Source organism: Archocentrus centrarchus, chromosome 16, assembly GCF_007364275.1.
Source record: "Archocentrus centrarchus isolate MPI-CPG fArcCen1 chromosome 16, fArcCen1, whole genome shotgun sequence".
NCBI classification, from domain to species: Eukaryota; Metazoa; Chordata; class Actinopteri; order Cichliformes; family Cichlidae; genus Archocentrus; species Archocentrus centrarchus.
Genome location: NC_044361.1, coordinates 19,835,927 through 19,854,551, shown reverse-complemented (window position 1 = coordinate 19,854,551; position 18,625 = coordinate 19,835,927). Strand labels below are relative to the sequence as shown.

The window sequence follows — 18,625 nt, the reverse complement described above, 5'->3', positions numbered from 1 at the left end:
CTTTTTAGTTTTGATGTACTGATGGTTAACATGGTTCCTGAGATGAAAATATAGATTACTGACTTTTTACGCTCTGTGTAAAAAGAGCAGGGTTATTGTGAAAGTGAACAGTGTACCAATGGAACAGGTATTTCTGGTTTTCATTTCCTAAAACTCAAACCATTTTGTACTAACAATATTTCAGTAATGGAATAATACAACCTTGGGGAAGCTTCTGTCCACAATCAGTCACAAAAATAAAAAATTTTAATGAAACTTGACTTAAAAATAAATTAAATGTTGAAACTAATACAGTACAGACCTTGAAATTCCTTCTGCAAAATCAGGACCAAAAAAATAATAGAGTTCTTATTCTATTTTAATAACATATTTAATTCTTTAGACTGAGACAACACTGAAATAATCTGAGTCTTATGAAGTCTTGGCTCTTTGCCCAGTTGGTTTAACTTGTAACACAAAGTCACATTATGAGTGACTTTGTGTTACAAGTTAAATAAGCTGCGATGTCCACATGAAGATTTCTGTAGAATGCAAGAAAATTTATGCACCTATTGAAATTGCCTGGATTTTCTTGCTTGTTACATAAATATGTTGAAATGAAACGTCAATTCAGTTTCAAAGATTTTTTTTTTTAAATAATAGGAAGAATGAAGGCATGGCCGGAAGGAGAAAGACACTCCCACAGGTTACAACCTCTTCATGAGAACTACTTAAACCTTAACACAAACTAAACTAAAACTCAGTTGTATCCGACCATCACAAAATGCAGATCCTTGTGTTGATCCTCGGGACCGTGCTGCTTTCCAAAGGCAAGTTTTTGTTCGGTTATCTCATACTTAAATTTTCAATTTTTAGGAAAGTAAGTACTCTACTTTTCAGCGACATATTTTAATTTTTAATGCTTTTACAGCATGTGTTATTAATACACCAGTATAAGTCAGTCTACATCCTACAAATTATTGTACTATTTACTCTGCGGTTAGCCTTCATTGTTTAAATCTTTCATTTATTTTTTGTGAATGTTTCAGAATTTTTTCATGCTTTGTAGACTAGAGAACTTGATTAAACTTACTTTATCTTTGAATATTGTGTGTTTTAGCAGCCTGTGCACTGACATGTTACCAGTGCATACCGAGCATCTCTGGAAGCTGCACTCAGACAACACAATGCCCTTCCAATACTCAGTGTGGTTCACTTAGATTAACTGCATTTGTAGGTATGCTATTTTAGTCTCTTATTTATTGTAATTCTGCTTTGAACTGGCTCAGTTTACAGTTGTTATTCTTTGGTTGCAGGTGGTTCACAAGTTTCTGATTTTCAACTAAAAAATTGTTCTACGGCTGAACTGTGCATCAATGGCTCAGTCAACTTTGGAACTGCCGAATATGTAGCTACAAGCAGTTGTTGCAGCTCTGATCTTTGCAACTCTCAAGATGCCCCTGGTAATTTACATCATGTTTTTTGGTATTTTGAAATGGTATTTGCTGTTCTTGAAATTCACCTTTTATTTCCTGTAAAAAACTGTTAACATTTTTACATTTTTAATAAATAAGTCTGATTTTACTGAGTTTGTGGAGCAAATTCCAAAGTGAGTCAGAATGAGGAAATTTTATTTTCCCTCAATCACCATGTTCACCTGATGGGCTGAGGGTGTGGTAACCCCATCTGTGATAGCTTACACCACCACCACCCCACCCCCCCAGGGAAATGAATATTATATATATTTCTTATTTCACAGTTGCAAGTTTATCTTCTCCAAATGGGAAAACGTGCTTCACATGTGACGGACAAGTTTGCAACAACACTCTAAACTGCAAAGGAAATCAAGACTACTGCATCTCAGCAAACTGTAAGAAGCCTGCAGCATTAAGTGTCTGCATGTCTATTCTTCCTTTATTCAGAGTGTTATTCAGAGGAGTGTTCAGTGATTCCTCTGTTAAAATTTGCAGTAAAATTACAGTAAAATTATTTTCATTTCCTCAGTCACTGCAGCAGCAGGGGTGACTTTAAAGGGCTGCGCCTCCAAGGAGATTTGCGCAAGCATTCAAGCTACACAGATTCCAGGACTCGGTGGAGCAGAAATCAGCTGCTGCAAGGGTAACCTCTGCAACAGTGCCAGCAGTTCAACTACCGGCATTCTGCTCTTGGTGGCACCACTGATCTCTCTGATCTGGATCTCTTAGGTGATGGAAACAATAGCATCACAACTCAATTTTTCTTCTCATCTTTACAGTGTTACCACTATAGCCACAGAACTTAGAGCAAATAGAAAATTAATAAAATAGAAAATCAAAATAAAAAATGTTTTTATGTTATTGAATATGTTATCACATCTGACCACAGCACTTCCCCTCAAGCTTTCCCTGAATCATCTAGCTGTTCACTGGGAAAGACAGGCCTGTTGAACACAGGGACCTTGCGGGCGCTGAAGGCTTTTAATCCCTTAAACTGTGTTCTGTTTCCATTGGTGTTTTTGGTGACTGTAGTCTCAGCTGTCAGATCATTTAAAAGCTCTTCTGGTGTAACTTTGAGCTGATCTACCACTTTTCTCATAATCATCCTCACCCCATGAGGCAGGATCTTGCATGAAATTCCAGCGCAATGGCGATTGATATTCTTTTTATATTTTTTCCATTTCCAAATAATTCCACTAACAGTTGTCACCTTCTCACCAAGCTTCTTCCTGATGGTCTTTTAGCCCATTCCAGCCTTGTTCTGGGCTACAGTCTTATCCATGGTGGTGGAGAGGTTGGAATGGAAGAAACAGATTCTGTGGACAGATGTGCTTTATACACATAATCTGCTGAGCTCAGGAATATCTGTAATTGATTGAATGATTGGCTGGGTTGTAGAGAATCAAATATTTTTTTCAATCAGTGTCATGCAAATCAATTTATAATTTTCATGTAATGTGTTTTTTCTTTATTTCTGGTTGATGCTCTGTCTATCCAATAAAATTAAAAAGTCATAAAAATTAGACTGTTCATTTCATTTCAACTTACAAATTCAGCAGAAGATCAAATAATTATTTTACCGGCTGTACCTAACACCTCCTCGTCACCTCTGTTCCCTTCAAGCTAAAATCAGCAAAAAGCTATTTAAGCATAAAAATTCAAAAACAATAAATAATACAGCTTCATCAACTGCACCATAAAATAAAACAATTAAATGTGGATTATTAAACATTAGGTCTCTCTCTTCCAAGTCCCTATTAGTAAATGATTTAATAATTGATCAACATATTGATTTATTCTGCCTTACAGAAACCTGGTTACAGCAGGATGAATATGTTAGTTTATATGAATCAACACCCCCGAGTCACAGTAACTGTCAGAATGCTCGAAGCACAGGTCGAGGAGGAGGAGTAGCTGCAATCTTCAATTCCAGCTTATTAATTAATCAAAGACCCAAACAAAGTTTTCATTCTTTTGAAAGCCTGACTCTTAGTCTTGTCCATCCTAATTGGGAAAATCAAAAACCTGTTTTATTTGTTATTATCTATCATCCACCTGGTCCCTACTCAGAGTTTCTGTCTGATTTCTCAGACTTTTTATCTGATTTAGTGCTCAGTTCAGATAAAATAATTTTTGTGGGTGATTTTAACATCCATGTAGATGCTGAGAATGACAGCCTCAACACTGCATTTAATCTATTGTTAGATTCAATTGGCTTCTCTCAAAATGTAAAGGAGCCCACCCACCACTTTAATCATACTCTGGATCTTGTCCTAACATATGGCATAGAAACTGAAGACTTAACAGTATTCCCTGAAAGCCCCCTCCTGTCTGATCATTTCTTAGTAACATTTACATTTACTTTAATGGATTACACAGCAGTGGGGAATAAGTTTTATTACAGTAGAAGTCTTTCTGAAAGTGCTGTAACTAAGTTTAAGGATCTAATTCCTTCATTGTTATGCTCTTCAGTGCCATGTGCCAACAGTACAGAGCAGCTACCTAAACTCTGCTTCCAGTGAGGTCGATTATCTCGTCAATAGTTTTACATCCTCACTGCGTATAACTTTGGATACTGTGGCTCCTCTGAAAAGGAAAGCTTCAAATCAGAAGTGCCTGACTCCGTGGTATAATTCACAAACGCACAGCTTAAAGCAGATAACCCGAAAGCTGGAGAGGGAATGGCGTCTCACTAAATTAGAATATGCTCATTTAGCCTGGAAAAAGAGTTTGTTGCTCTATAAAAAAGCCCTCCGTAAAGCTAGGACATCTTACTATTCATCATTAATTGAAGAAAATAAGAACAACCCCAGGTTTCTTTTCAGCACTGTAGCCAGGCTGACAAAGAGTCAGAGCTCTGTAGAGCCGAGTATTCCTTTCACGTTAACTAGTAGTGACTTCATGGATTTCTTTATAAATAAAATTTTGGACATTAGAGAAAAAATTATTCATAACCATCTGAAAGATTATTCTTCATGTTCGGCTGCTTTCAGCACTGCTGGTATTTGTTTAGACTCTTTTGCTCCAGTTGATCTTTCGGAGTTAACTTCAATAGTTACTTCCTCCAAACCAGCAACATGTTTGTTAGATCCCATTCCTACTAGACTGTTCAAAGAAGTCTTTCCAATTATTGATGCTTCAATCTTAAAAATGATCAATCAGTCTTTATTAGTTGGCTATGTACCACAGACCTTCAAGGTGGCTGTAATTAAACCGCTGCTTAAAAAGCCATCACTTGACCCAGCTGTCTTAGCTAATTATAGGCCAATCTCCAACCTTCCTTTTCTCTCAAAGATTCTTGAAAGAGTAGTTGTAAAGCAGCTAACTGATCATCTGCAGATGAACGGTTTATTTGAAGAGTTTCAGTCAGGTTTCAGAATTCATCACAGTACAGAAACAGCATTAGTGAAGGTTACAAATGATCTCCTTACAGCCTCTGACAGTGGACTCATCTCTGTACTTGTCCTGTTGGACCTCAGTGCAGCTTTTGATACTGTTGACCATAACATTTTATTACAGTGATTAGAGCTTGCTATAGGTATTAAAGGTACTGCACTGCAGTGGTTTGAATCATATTTATCTCATAGACTCCAATTTGTTCATGTAAATGGGGAGTCTTCTTCAGACAGTAAGGTTAATTATGGAGTTCCACAGGGTTCTGTGCCAGGACCAATTTTATTTACATTATACATGCTTCCCTTAGGCAGTATTATTAGAAAGCACTGCATCAATTTTCATTGTTATGCAGATGATACTCAGCTTTATCTATCAATGAAGCCAGATGACACACATCAATTAGTTAAACTGCAGGAATGTCTTAAAGACATTTAGGCCTGGATGACCTCTAATTTCCTGCTTCTAAATTCAGATAAAACTGAAATTCTTGTTCTCGGCCCCACAAATCTTAGAAACATGGTGTCTAACCAGATACTTACTCTGGATGGCATTACTTTGGCCTCCAGTAACACTGTGAGAAATCTTGGAGTCATTTTTGACCAGGATATGTCCTTCAATGCACATATTAAACAAATATGTAGGACCGCTTTTTTGCATTTGCGCAATATTTCTAAAATTAGAAACATCCTTTCTCAGAGTGATGCTGAAAAGCTAATTCATGCATTTATTACTTCTAGGCTGGACTACTGTAATTCATTATTATCAGGCTGTCCTAAAAGCTCCCTGAAAAGCCTTCAGCTGATCCAAAATGCTGCAGCTAGAGTACTGACAGGGACTAGAAAGAGAGAGCAGATTTCACCCATATTGGCTTCTCTTCATTGGCTCCCTGTTAAATCTAGAATAGAATTTAAAATTCTTCTCCTCACATACAAGGTCTTGAATAATCAGGCACCATCTTATCTCAAAGACCTCATAGTCCCATATCACCCCAATAGAGCACTTCGCTCTCAGACTGCCGGCTTACTTGTGGTTCCTAGGATACTTAAGAGTAGAATGGGAGGCAGAGCCTTCAGCTTTCAGGCCCCTCTTCTGTGGAACCAGCTTCCAGCTTGGATTCGGGAGACAGACACCCTCTCTATTTTTAAGATTAGGCTTAAAACTTTCCTTTATGATAAAGCTTATAGTTAGGGCTGGATCAGGTGACCCTGAACCATCCCTTAGTTATACTGCTGAGCCTGGTTCTGCTGGAGGTTTCTTCCTGTTAAAAGGGAGTTTTTCCTTCCCACTGTCGCCAAGTGCTTGCTCATAGGGGGTCGTTTTGACTGTTGGGTTTTCTCTGTATTATTGTAGGGTCTTGACCCACAATACAAAGCACCTTGAGGCGACAGTTTGTTGTGATTTGGCGCTATATAAATAAAATTGAATTGAATTGAATTGAATTGAATTGAATTGAATTGAATTGAATTGAATTGAATTGAATTCACCAGTTTCCAGCTTCAAACGGTATTGATATTATCAATATTTGGATCAATACCAGTGGAATGAGATCAATACTTTAGCTTCAGTTTCTCTCCTGCATGCAGTGCTGCGGTCTCATCAAAGATGCGAGCTGACTGTCTGTTTAAGTGCCACTTCTGTCACAGCACACAGCAGGCACACTTTGCATCCAGACATCACAGTGTATGGGGAAAATTGTTTTGTTACTGTTCTAATGTTTCAGAAGGAAAAACGTTTATTTTGATGAAGTATTTTCTATTTACCTATAAACTTTGCTCAATTCTATCCTGGGTTTTAACTAATTGATGGTCCAAAGGAAAAAAATCCAAAAACACTTAAACGTCATGGAAATTCTTCTTAATTATTAAAAAGTATCTGTATCAGTATCAGTATAGGCAATACTGGCCCTGTATTTACTTGAGAGTGTGCGCCAACTATCGGGGGATCACGCGCCTCTGCGTTCCCGGTAAGGTCTATGCCAGTGTGCTAGAAAGGATTGCCCATCCATTAGTCAACCCTCTGATTCAAGAGGAACAATGTGGTTTTTGTCCTGGTTGCGGAAGGATGTGCCAGCTCTTCATCCTCTCAAGGATATTTGAGTGTGCTTAGAAGTTTGCTCATCCAGTCTACACACATTTTGTGGACTTGGAGAAGGCATTCGATGGCGTCCTGTTTGGAGTGTCTGGCCTGTTGCTGTGGGCCATTCAGTCCCTGTACAACTGGTCCGTATTGGCAGCAATAATTCGGACTCATTTCTCACTGGGATTCCTCCTCTGCACCTCTTGGTTGAGGAGGAGGCCCTGGGGCAGACTCACAACACAGTGGATAGATTATAGACATAACCTTTGACTCTATCGATCCAATCACTCAATTGCCCTGTTATTGGACACCAGTCAAATTGCTTATGATGAGAAAATATGCAATTTGACCATGAAGATATTTTAATTCAGCTTTTTAAACATTGGAAAATTATTATCATTGACAATATGTTATCTCGATGATGATACAGTGTTAGAAGAGTGACATGTTGGTGAGACAGAAATCGTTCAAATCAGCTCAAATGTCTGATGGGGCCAGGGTGTCATTCACAGCACCACTTGCTTTGTTTTTGTTTGTTTGTTTGTTTGTTTTTAATTTGATCAGTCACTGTTAAAATGTTTTCTAATTTCAAAAATTCTTTAAACCAAAAATAAATTGTAACATATTTTATAGTATTACACTCAGTTAATTCTACAAAGTGAAGCAAGTGTGAGAATGTTTTATACCCTGCCCCAGAGGTGTTATTTTTGATATGTCTGTTTGTTTTTTAACAATATTACAGCAAAACTACCAATCTTATTCATAACAAATTTGTATGAAAGATGTGCCAGTGACCTGTAGATCACCTGATTAAATCTTAGGCAAAACTGGGTCATGGTTAAAGTTCAGAGGTCAAGTTCTGGTTTAACTCTTCTGTGAATTAAAGCATTTTGGATTGTTGAAATATTTTTAATTAGTTAATATATTACAATTATTTAGTATTCATAGAAATAATACATTAGATAATAATAGATGTTCAAGATGTTCTCCATACGCACCTAAATCAAATAAAATACACATCCAACCTCAATAACAACTGCCGTGAGCTGCTACATTTACTTAAATTTATTGATCTTTAGTCCCCGATGTGCTTTATTAGTTATGCTTTCGGGAGCTTTCTGTCAGATGTAGTTGTAGTGTTTGCCACATGTCACATGACATCATAAACTCAAAAAAGAGAGAAAAATAAAGGCATTGTGTGAAGTGTAAATTAATTGAAAAAGAATGCAATAGTTTGCAAATCTTGTGAACATGTATTTTTTTCACAATAAAACAAAAAAAAATCAAATCTTTAAACTGAGCAAATGTGTTATATTAAGAAAGAATAAGGTCATTTTGAATTTGATGGCAGCAACAGATCTAAAAAAAAAATGGGGACAGAGCCATGTTTAACACTGTGTAGCATCCCCTCTTCTTTCAACAACAGTCGGTAAACATCTGGGAATTGAGGAGAGCAGCTGCTGGGCTTTTGGGAGAGGAATGTTGTCCCATTCTTTTCTGATATAAGATTCTAGCTGCTAAACAGTCCTGGGTCTTCTTTGACATATTATTTGTTTTGTTTCATGCACTGAATATTTTCCATTAGTGAAAGGTCTGGACTGCAGTCAGGACAGCTCAGCGCCAGGAATCTGTAAATCACCATTATTTCCATTAAATATTTTAGGCTTAACTGTTTTAAAATCCATAATTTAATGCTACACACACATCATTTTCACAACATGGATGCATAAAACGAAATCCTTCCCAGCAATGAATTGTTAGAGATGGATTTGTGTGTCAGATACATATAATTTAAATCATATAATGCACATTACATCATACACAACACCAGTAGAGGGAGCTGTTTCATTTAAGTTCTTAAGAGTTAAAGGGCAGCCATCGTGAGAGAGAAAACGTTACAAGCCTTTAGGTGGGTCTGTTGTATGTAAGAAAAGTAGAGGAAAGTGATGTGAGTTCTGTTTGGTCTACAGATTTTTTCTCTTAAAAAATTTTTATATTTTTCCTTTTTGTCTATTTACACACATTTTAAAAATCATTTCTCTACATAGTCTTCTTGGGGAAAAAAACAAAACAGAACAGTATAATACATCAGGTTCAAATTTTAAACCCATTTGGTTACTCTGTTTTCTCTGTATAATACAAAAAAGAAAGCTTTTTTCATAGAGTTCTTTTTACATTCAGTGCAACTTGCAGCTAAATCCTGCTGCTGTCCAGCTTAAAAATCATTCCGAGTTAATACTGTGACCGATCCATTTATTTTTAAACCCTTTTCTGTATATCTTAACACACACCTGAAAATATAACACATCAGATGAACATTTAACAAAAACACATTCAGCCATTTTACACAATCAAAATACACCCTGTGTACAGTAATTAAAAGAACCATAGTTAGTGACCACTAAATCAACAAGACATTAGCTCAATCAAAAGTGGAGACAGTAAAAGTAAGTTGTGTTCACTCTGTGGGCTCTTTCTCATCTGAGGTCAGGGAGACTTGCGGAACATATCCAGCATTACTTCCCCGTTGTGGTGAAGCCACACAGTTACATTTCCATAAACTCAGCTAAAATCTGTTTATTACTGCAGTAGTGGGACAGAAAGCTATATATTATAGGCCTATGATTTACTCTTGGATTAGAGGTACTACTTGGACGAAGGCAGGGAACTACTTGGCGCATTAGGCAAATTGATTAAGTACAAGAAAACTACACAATTACTTACACCAATCATACTAAATAAAACAATATATGACAAATCACCTTTTAACTGGTTTATACACACAATACAGAGAATTTTTTAAAATATGAATTCAGTTTATTAAAAAGGAATAAAAAATAAAAATTAAAAGGGTACATTAATACCCATAGCCTGATGTTTGCTCTCTTGTACAACCGTCAGACAATGGAAATGTGTGAATGTTACATAGTAATCCCTTAGCTCTATAAGGAAGTGCTTGTGTGAATGGGTAAATTCAAATTTGTTGTATAAAGCACTTTGAGTGCTCAGCTAGAGTAAAAAAGCGCTATATAAGAACTAGTCCATTTTCCATTTTATCATTCCTGTGTTACCCTGTCAGAAACTCTTCTACCCTGTCTACCTAAACTAGTTCCCTTGAAATCAGTTTGCTCTGCCTGAGGCATCCCAAGAGACTGAGGACCATGCTAAGTTTAAGTTTATAGTTTATTTTTCTTTTGGTAAATTTGAGTTTACTTTTTGGGTTTATGGCTGAGAAGGTGTGAACTTAATCTATATAAGTAGGCCAATTGGGAGGGGCATTGGGTCATATGGATTTTTTTACCAGGCCACAGACTAAAGTGTTTATGTCTGTAGGTTTGCTGCATCATGGAGAATAAACTGACCCAAACCTACTTTAGTATGGACTTTGTGTTATTTTTGACCTGCGTAAGATCCAGTCATGAGATGCCTCGGTGGCCATTTGATTTGTTGTTTTTTTGTATGGACAAATAGCCACTACAGGTTTCCTTGAACTGGTTTCATAACTTTATAGTGACCAAGAACCAGGATGAGACAGCTGACTTTCAGAGTCAAGATTGCAAAACAGGATGCCGATTGCAGGCCATTACTATTCCTACACAACGATATAGATTATTTTAGATATATTCTGCTTGCACTGAAATGTAACTTTTTTTTTTGGAATGGGTTGCTGTGTACTTGAACTCTTTTTGAGTGTCTCTCTCTAGATTTTTCAAACCTGACAGTCTGAGTTATATTAACCTACCAAGGATTTTTCTCCAGTGGATTCATCCACAACCAACAACAGAGCTTTAGTATAGGTATGGAATCTTTATTTTGCTGCTGTAGAATGGTGAAATTATGCAGACATGAACTTCTGATCTAAATAATAAATGAGGCCAGTTTATTGAGATTAAACAAGTTTAACTAATGCATTTAAAAGACAGTGCTGCTTTTGTAAGAACAGTGACTTAACGGAAATGTAACATGAAACTAGAGATTATTATGGATACTTAAAATCTGTATCATTGGATGTGGACAGTAGTGTTAATTTTCTGATAACTTTGCTGTTTCATATTGTTCAATTCATCTCAGATTTCTCACCATCACTGCTCTTTACTTATCCACATTTCATAGGTCATCAGTATTTTAATCTAGACCAAGTTCAGTACCTAAATCTATAAATGTAGTGTATGCATGGTTGGCTGTAGTGTTATAACATTGAGTTGGACAGTATTCAATTCAATCCAATTTTATTTATAGCGCCAAATCACAAACACTCACCTCAAGGTGCTTTGTATTGCGGGTAAAGACCCAACAATAATACAGAGAAAACCCAACAGTCAAAACGACCCCCTATGAGCAAGCACTTGGTGACAGTGGGAAGGAAAAACTCCCTTTTAACAGGAAGAAACCTCCAGCAGAACCAGGCTCAGGGAGGGGCAGTTGGGCTGACGGGAGAGAAAAAAAAGACATGCTGTGGAAGAGAGCCAGTGATTAATAACAATTAATGATTAAATGCAGAGTGGCGTATAAACAAAGTAAATAAGGTGAATGAAAAGAAAGTGCATTATGGAACCCCCCAGCAGCCTAGGCCTATAGCACCATAACTAAGGAAGGGTTCAGGGTCACCTGATCCAGCCCTAACTATAAGCTTGATCAAAAAGGAAAGTCTTGAGCCTAATCTTAAAAATAGAGAGGGTGTCTGTCTCCCGAATCCAAGCTGGAAGCTGGTTCCACAGAAGAGGGGCCTGAAAGCTGAAGGCTCTGCCTCCCATTCTACTCTTAAGTATCCTAGGAACCACAAGTAAGCCATCAGTCTGAGAGCAAAGTGCCCTATTTGGGTGATATGGGACTATAAGGTCTTTGAGATAAGATGGTGCCTGATTATTCAAGACCTTGTATGTGAGAAGAAGGATTTTAAATTCTATTCTAGATTTACTGTAACAGGGAGAAATATGCTCTCTCTTTCTAGTCCCTGTCAGTACTCTAGCTGCAGCATTTTGGATCAGCTGAAGGCTTTTCAGGGAGCTTTTAGGACAGCCTGATAATAATGAATTACAATAATCCAGCCTAGAAGTAATAAATGCATGAATTAGCTTTTCAGCATCACTCTGAGAAAGGATGTTTCTAATTTTAGAAATATTGCGCAAATGCAAAAAAGCGGTCCTACATATTTGTTTAATATGTGCATTGAAGGACATATCCTGGTCAAAAATGACTCCAAGATTTCTCACAGTGTTGCTGGAGGCCAAAGTAATGCCATCCAGAGTAAGTATCTGGTTAGACACCATGTTTCTAAGATTTATGGGACCGGGTATAAGAATTTCAGTTTTATCTGAATTTAGAAGCAGGAAATTAGAGGTCATCCAGGCCTTAATGTCTTTAAGACAATCCTGCAGTTAAAGTAATTGATGTGCATCATCTGGCTTCATTGATAGGTAAAGCTGAGTATCATCTGCATAACAGTGACAATTGATGCAATGCTTTCTGACAATACTGCCTAAGGGAAGCGTGTATTATGTAAATATAGAATTGGTCCTAGCACAGAACCCTGTGGAACTCCATAATTAACCTTAGTGTGTGAAGAAGACTCCCCATTTACATGAACAAATTGGAGTCTATTAGATAAATATGATTCAAACCACTGCAGTGCAGTACCTTTAATACCTATAGCAAGCTCTAATCTCTGTAATAAAATGTTATGGTCAACAGTATCAAAAGCTGCACTGAGGTCCAACAGGACAAGAACAGAGATGAGTCCACTGTCAGAGGCTCTAAGAAGATCATTTGTAACCTTCACTAATGCTGTTTCTGTACTGTGATGAATTCTGAAACCTGACTGAAACTCTTCAAATAAACCGTTCCTCTGCAGATGATCAGTTAGCTGTTTTACAACTACTCTTTCAAGAATCTTTGAGAGAAAAGGGAGGTTGGAGATTGGCCTATAATTAGCTAAGACAGCTGGGTCAAGTGATGGCTTTTTAAGCAGAGGTTTAATTACAGCCACCTTGAAGGCCTGTGGTACATAGCCAACTAATAAAGACTGATTGATCATTTTTAAGATTGAAGCATCAATAATTGGAAAGACTTCTTTGAACAGTCTAGTAGGAATGGGATCTAATAAACATGTTGCTGGTTTGAAGGAAGTAACTATTGAAGTTAACTCCGAAAGATCAATTGGAGCAAAAGAGTCTAAACAAATACCAGCAGTGCTGAAAGCAGCCGAACATGAAGATACAGTGGCTTGCAAAAGTATTCATACCCCTTGAACTTTTCCATATTTTGTCACATTACAACCACAAACAAATATATTTCACTGGAATTTAATGTGAAAGACCAACACAAAGTGGTATACAATTGTGAAGTGGAAAGAAAATTATACATTATTCAAAACATTTTTTACAAATAAAAAACTGAAAAGTGCGGTGTGCAAAAGTATTCAGCCCCCTTTTCTCTGCGTGCAACCAATTGCATTCAGAAGTTGCCTGATGACTAAAAAGAGTCCACCTGTGTGTGATCTAATCTCAGTACAAATACAGCCACTCCGTGACGGCCTCAGAGGTTGGTTAAGAGCAGGGGTGGGCAATTCCAGGCCTCGAGGGCCGGTGTCCTGCAGGTTTTAGATGTGTCCCTGATCCAGCACACCTGAATCAAATGGCTGAATTACCTCCTCAGTATGCAGTCAAGTTCTCCAGAGTCCTGCTAATGACTTCTATATGTGATTCAGGTGAGTTGGATCAGGAACACATCTAAAACATGCAGGACACCGGCCCTCGAGGCCTGGAGTTGCCCACCCCTGGTTAAGAGAATACTGGGGAGTGAACAGCATCATGAAGTCCAAAGAACACACCAGACAGGTCAGGAATAAGGTTGTAAGAAGTTTAAAGCAGGCCTAGGCTATAAAAAGATTTCACAAGCTTTGAACATCTCACGGAGCACTGTTCAATCCATTATCTGGAAATGGAAAGAGTATGGCTGTCACGGCTGGTGCAGGCAAGGCAGGGAGGACCCCAGTGCAGGACACGACGAGAGCAGGTTTGGCGTGCAGGTTTATTTAAAACAGGCTTCAAACAGGATACAGGCGGATGGGGAGCCTGCAACATAAAGACACATACAACTCGAAACTTGACCAACTTTGTGTTGGTCTTTCACATTAAATTCCAGTGAAATATATTTGTTTGTGGGTGTAATGTGACAAAATATGGAAAATTTCAAAGGATATGAATACTGTTGCAAGCCACTGTAATCCCTTTGGCATCGATACGTGATGATAATAAAAATTATTATCAGAACATTTTTGGACTGAACTGAACTGCTTCTGTACTCATAATGTGCATCTCATAATGACCATATGAGTCCACAAAACACTCTTCCTGTATTGTACATCTATAAATAAAATCTCATACTGTATGTGTATCAACCGATCCTATATATAACACATCTAACACCAGATTAAAATTTATCATTATCAAATTGTCAGAAACAAGACACAAAATGTTTGTTTTGACTGTTGGGTTTTCTCTGTATTATTGTAGGGTCTTTACCCACAGTACAAAGCTCCTTGAGGCGACTGTTTGTTGTGACTTGGCACTATATAAATAAAATTGAATTGAATTGAATCGAAATTATTAATATTTTATTAACGAGTAGATGAAGCTCTTTACATGCAAAACACTTCACAGATAAAAGACAGCAGTCCTGAATGGAAAGCAGCTGCAGACGACTGAGTTACAACTTCTGATAATTTTAATTCAGCAAATCAGTCAGTTTGGCCCAATAATTGTCTTGTGTCAGCTAGGCACAAAATGATTAAACCTTTTGTCATCTGTGAAGTTTAATTATTTCTGGTAGACATCCTATGCAAAGCCAGATCTTATCAACAGCAAACTACTCACTGTAAAATTGAAAATATTAGGAAAACTCAAAATTTCAAGGCAACTTACTGCACTAAACTTTTGAATTGGTAATCCTAAGTTTTGAAGAAAACTACTAAATATAATTTATTCATATATTTCTTTTTTATTATTATTTTCAGGATTGCTGTCATCAGCTCCCTCTACTGGCTAGCGCCCTAGTAATAGTAATAGTAATAACAGTGCGTGTTTATAATCCAGTTTATGCGATATATATATGAGAACAACTGATACACAACACACACACATGCAATTTTATTTTTAACTGTACAATACAAGACAAATGGCTATATGTGATTATGAGATGTACATTACAAAAGGAAAAGGAGTTAAGTCCAAACATACTCAGTATTATATAATGTAAATGATGGTAAGCAAGAATTATTACAATTGTCATTACATTATTCATGGATGCCACTGGGGTTAAAGAAAGATGAAAGAGTGAGTTTATTCCTGACATTGTTTCCACAGAATCAAGATTTTATCATTAATTTAATAACTTATAAAAGGTAAAATATATATATATATATATATATATATAAAAAAAAATTAAATCATTATACAAAACAGCAGGAGAAGACATCCATTAGAGGCTGATTTATTATTTCATGAAAATGAACCTACAGACTGAGCGAGCTATACTTACAACACAGTGTTATTGCAAACAGATGCAAAAAACAAGACAGAAAGATTGTGTATTACAGCATTTGTATCATAAGCCAGTTCCATCATCTAATACTGTAACTGTAGTTACATGTCTATATTTATCAACAGAGCCTTTTCAACTATAACAATAATTGTTTAAAAAGATTTACTCTTAAGTAATGTATACAGCCAGTAAAAAGCCAAAAGTGATCTAATTTGTGAAACGTTTTATTTGCAGTTTCTGAATTTTCATTTGTTTCTTTATGTCACGAACAGCCTCATACCTTAGTATTCAAAGCTCTATTTGGTCTGTCTGGTGTTCAATGGAAGAGTGTGTCTCCTCTTCCCGGAAGGCAGTCTCCAGCACACTGAGGATGGATTTTCGGAATTCATCCTTAAAATCTTGTCTGATGAACACATACAGCAGTGGATTGATGCAGCTGCTTAGAACAGTCAGACCGGCGGTGAAAGAGGACCCAATATCAAAGACATGGTGTAATGTTTTATTTACAGTATCAGCTGTGAATATCAACCACTTAAAAAGACCCATAATCTGATAGGGAGCCCAGCACAGAAAAAAAGTGATGATAATGGCAGCAATTATTTTAAAGGGGCGACTTGATTGTCTGCCCAGGGAACGTTTTTTCCTGAGACGATGGATTATGACAGCATAACAGGAGACAATGGCAGTGAAGGGGATTGCAAATCCCAGGAGGAAGCGGGTGAGGATCATGGCTTGAAGATGAAAGCGGTTGTGAGACTGTGTTCCATTTTTAAAAAGACTGTTGAAGCAGATGATTTTGTCTTCAGACATTTGCTTAGTGTCCATGAAGAAAAAGTATGGTGCACTGAGATTTGTTGCCACTACCCAAACACCCAGACTCACCCAAGATGCCTTGCATACATTTCGGTGGCTCTTTGCCCAGATGGGCAACACCACAGACACACATGTGTCCACACTGATCACCACAAGAATGTATACACTGGCAAACATGTTCAGAAAGCCGATTATGGAGTTCAGCTTGCACATGAACTTGCCAAAAGGCCAGTGAGACCCTAGAGCCAGATATGCCACAGTCAGGGGCAGAAATGCTGAAAAGACAAAGTCAGCCACAGCAAGGTTGAGGTACCAAACTGTGTTAACGGTTTTCTTCATCTTGAACCCGGTCACCCAGATAACCACTCCATTCCCGAGCACACCAAGGACAGAGACCAGGGAGTAAAGAACAATCGACATGGTGGTGAGAGACTGAATCAACTCAGTGTACTTATCCACAGAGCCACTTCTATCAGGTGTAGCAGTTGTATTGATTTGATCAAAATAGTTAGTGGTCATGTTCATCATTGTATTGAGACCTGCAGCAGCAACAAGAAAAAAAAAAAGAACAATGTATGTAAAGTCATCTTTAACTGTTCTGCTCAATGAAATTTCTGTTTGAAATCTAGCACAGCTTACAGCACAACTGAAGACTGTCCATATCAGTACTTAAGTGTTGAAACAACATGAACAGAGATGAGTTCACTTACAGATTAAGGAACTGAAGGTCAAGATTTGCGAGAAGGAATCTGAGAGCTGTGATAATGACAAATTTATAAGGTGAACTAAACAATTCAAATGAGTAAACTCATTCACACTTGTTGACACATTGACTCATGAAGTGACGGAAACAAACATTTTTGTGTTTACTGTAATTTTTTTGGAGAGGGGGATCTGGCCTTTAATTTTCCAAACAATTAGACACAACCATAATAATAAATACAATGTTTCAGCTTATTTAGGCTATGTTGTATTTAATCAATTCAAATCAGTGTCATATATGTAAAAAAAAAAAAACACTCAGCTGGTGGGTTTTCATGGTACACCTTGAAGCTATTTTTTTTGCAGAAGTTTAAATATTTTGCCCTGTATTGCCTACAGCAGTTCTCATTGTTGGTCGTTTCTGCGGGCTCATTTTTACGGTATATACGCTTTAAAATTAAGCGACCTCTAGCGGCCCTACACGAAAGGACTTGTAAATAACGTGTTCGGGGTTCTCCGGCAAATCCTGAAAAAATACGCAAATAAGGATTTTCTCCGATTTCTGAAAATTCTACGCGGACTAAATGAATGCAACAGTAAAAGTTAAAACAATATATAAAAACCTAGATTCTTATATAGGGATTTTCTACTGTACTTGAACGCTCAAAGCGCTTTATACAGCATAATTCAAGCATTTCTCCCGCGGACACTTTGTCATGCCGACTGCAACAAACTGAGATTTAACCACCAAACTTCCGATTATTAGGCGACCTGCGCTGCCGCGTGAGCATCATTACAAACGAACGTGAGGACATGACACACAAAGCCACAGGTAGGTGCGCTCATTTCGGAAACGCTCGTCGGGGCGCTTTTCAGGGTCTGCACACACGACTGATACTGTCGTTTGGATTGGAGGACATGTTGGGCTCAGTATGTCACTCTGAAGCATGGAAAACTTTGCTTCGCGTTTGGTGTGAACACACCTTTTTATTTTCCATTTTATTTTTATTATTCCATTTTTTAAAAATACACTGTTAAACATAACAATTTACAATATATTTTTAAATAAATTATAAACATTAACACACCTTAATACAGTATAGCTGCAGTTTTGCAACAATTAGGCATAAAAAAATACACACTTTCACAGTCTGACCATACCATCAGACTGAGATAGCAATGTTCTGTCTTAAATTAAGCACTTTAGATCATTTTACTTAATCTTAACAAATTGGTTTACCTTGTTCTTTAAATTAAAAAGTTAGTCTGTTCCTGCAAATACCTGATGATTTTACAGTCCTGCAATAGCAAAATAAATATTATGTACCTTTAGTGAAGCTCTCTTGTTGGTTGTTGATGAATTCACTGCAGAAGAATGCCTGATCAAACTGCGACTGGTTGATATAAATCGGACTGATCTGTAGTTTATATGTCACTGCCCATAAAAGAGAGAGAGAGAGAGAGAGAGAGAGAGAGAGAGAGAGAGAGAGAGAGAGAGAGAGAGAGAATATCTTCATCTTTAGGCGCCTTTATCTATGACATCTTGTTACATGTTAATATTTGAGGCACTAGTGCTATTGTAATTGCTTTCTTCATATTATTTGTAGGGCAAATTAATTGCTTTTTGGAGGTCTAAATATGCT

At 37.3% G+C, this 18,625-nt stretch overlaps 2 protein-coding genes across 3 annotated transcripts; one reads left to right on the top strand and one right to left on the bottom strand.

Moving 5' to 3' along the window:
• The first annotated feature begins 689 nt into the window (after positions 1-689).
• LOC115795004 (phospholipase A2 inhibitor and Ly6/PLAUR domain-containing protein-like) lies at positions 690-2,950 on the top strand. 2 transcript variants are annotated; one of them, XM_030750756.1, is made up of 5 exons: positions 690-809; positions 1,100-1,216; positions 1,296-1,442; positions 1,739-1,849; positions 1,984-2,950. In XM_030750756.1, exons 1-5 carry the CDS (start codon positions 764-766, stop codon positions 2,181-2,183), a joined length of 621 nt encoding a protein of 206 aa, XP_030606616.1. In that variant the 5' UTR covers positions 690-763; the 3' UTR covers positions 2,184-2,950. The 2 variants fall into 2 exon arrangements, with proteins under 2 accessions (XP_030606616.1, XP_030606617.1); XM_030750757.1 differs by having other exon boundaries at positions 739-809; positions 1,103-1,216.
• A 4,146-nt stretch (positions 2,951-7,096) lies between these two features.
• On the bottom strand, positions 7,097-18,370 carry LOC115794015 (chemokine-like receptor 1). The gene is made up of 4 exons (XM_030749242.1): positions 18,310-18,370; positions 15,793-16,819; positions 10,669-10,729; positions 7,097-7,147 (listed from the first exon to the last, which is right to left on the bottom strand). Exons 2-4 carry the CDS (start codon positions 16,806-16,808, stop codon positions 7,097-7,099), a joined length of 1,128 nt encoding a protein of 375 aa, XP_030605102.1. The 5' UTR covers positions 16,809-16,819; positions 18,310-18,370.
• Between the last annotated feature and the right edge of the window lie 255 nt (positions 18,371-18,625).

Excerpts from the sequence above, each read along its gene's own strand:
- LOC115795004 (XM_030750756.1), top strand. The coding sequence starts at position 764 with ATGCAGATCCTTGTGTTGATCCTCGGGACCGTGCTGCTTTCCAAAG. Across the intron at positions 810-1,099 it reads GACCGTGCTGCTTTCCAAAG|CAGCCTGTGCACTGACATGT; the intron begins GCAAGTTTTTGT and ends TGTGTGTTTTAG. Across the intron at positions 1,850-1,983 it reads CTACTGCATCTCAGCAAACT|TCACTGCAGCAGCAGGGGTG; the intron begins GTAAGAAGCCTG and ends TCATTTCCTCAG.
- LOC115794015 (XM_030749242.1), bottom strand. The coding sequence starts at position 16,808 with ATGATGAACATGACCACTAACTATTTTGATCAAATCAATACAACTGCT. Across the intron at positions 10,730-15,792 it reads CGGGAAGAGGAGACACACTC|CCATACCTATACTAAAGCTC; the intron begins TTCCATTGAACA and ends AAAATAAAGATT. Across the intron at positions 7,148-10,668 it reads CCACTGGAGAAAAATCCTTG|GGCCTCCTCCTCAACCAAGA; the intron begins GTAGGTTAATAT and ends AGTCTGCCCCAG.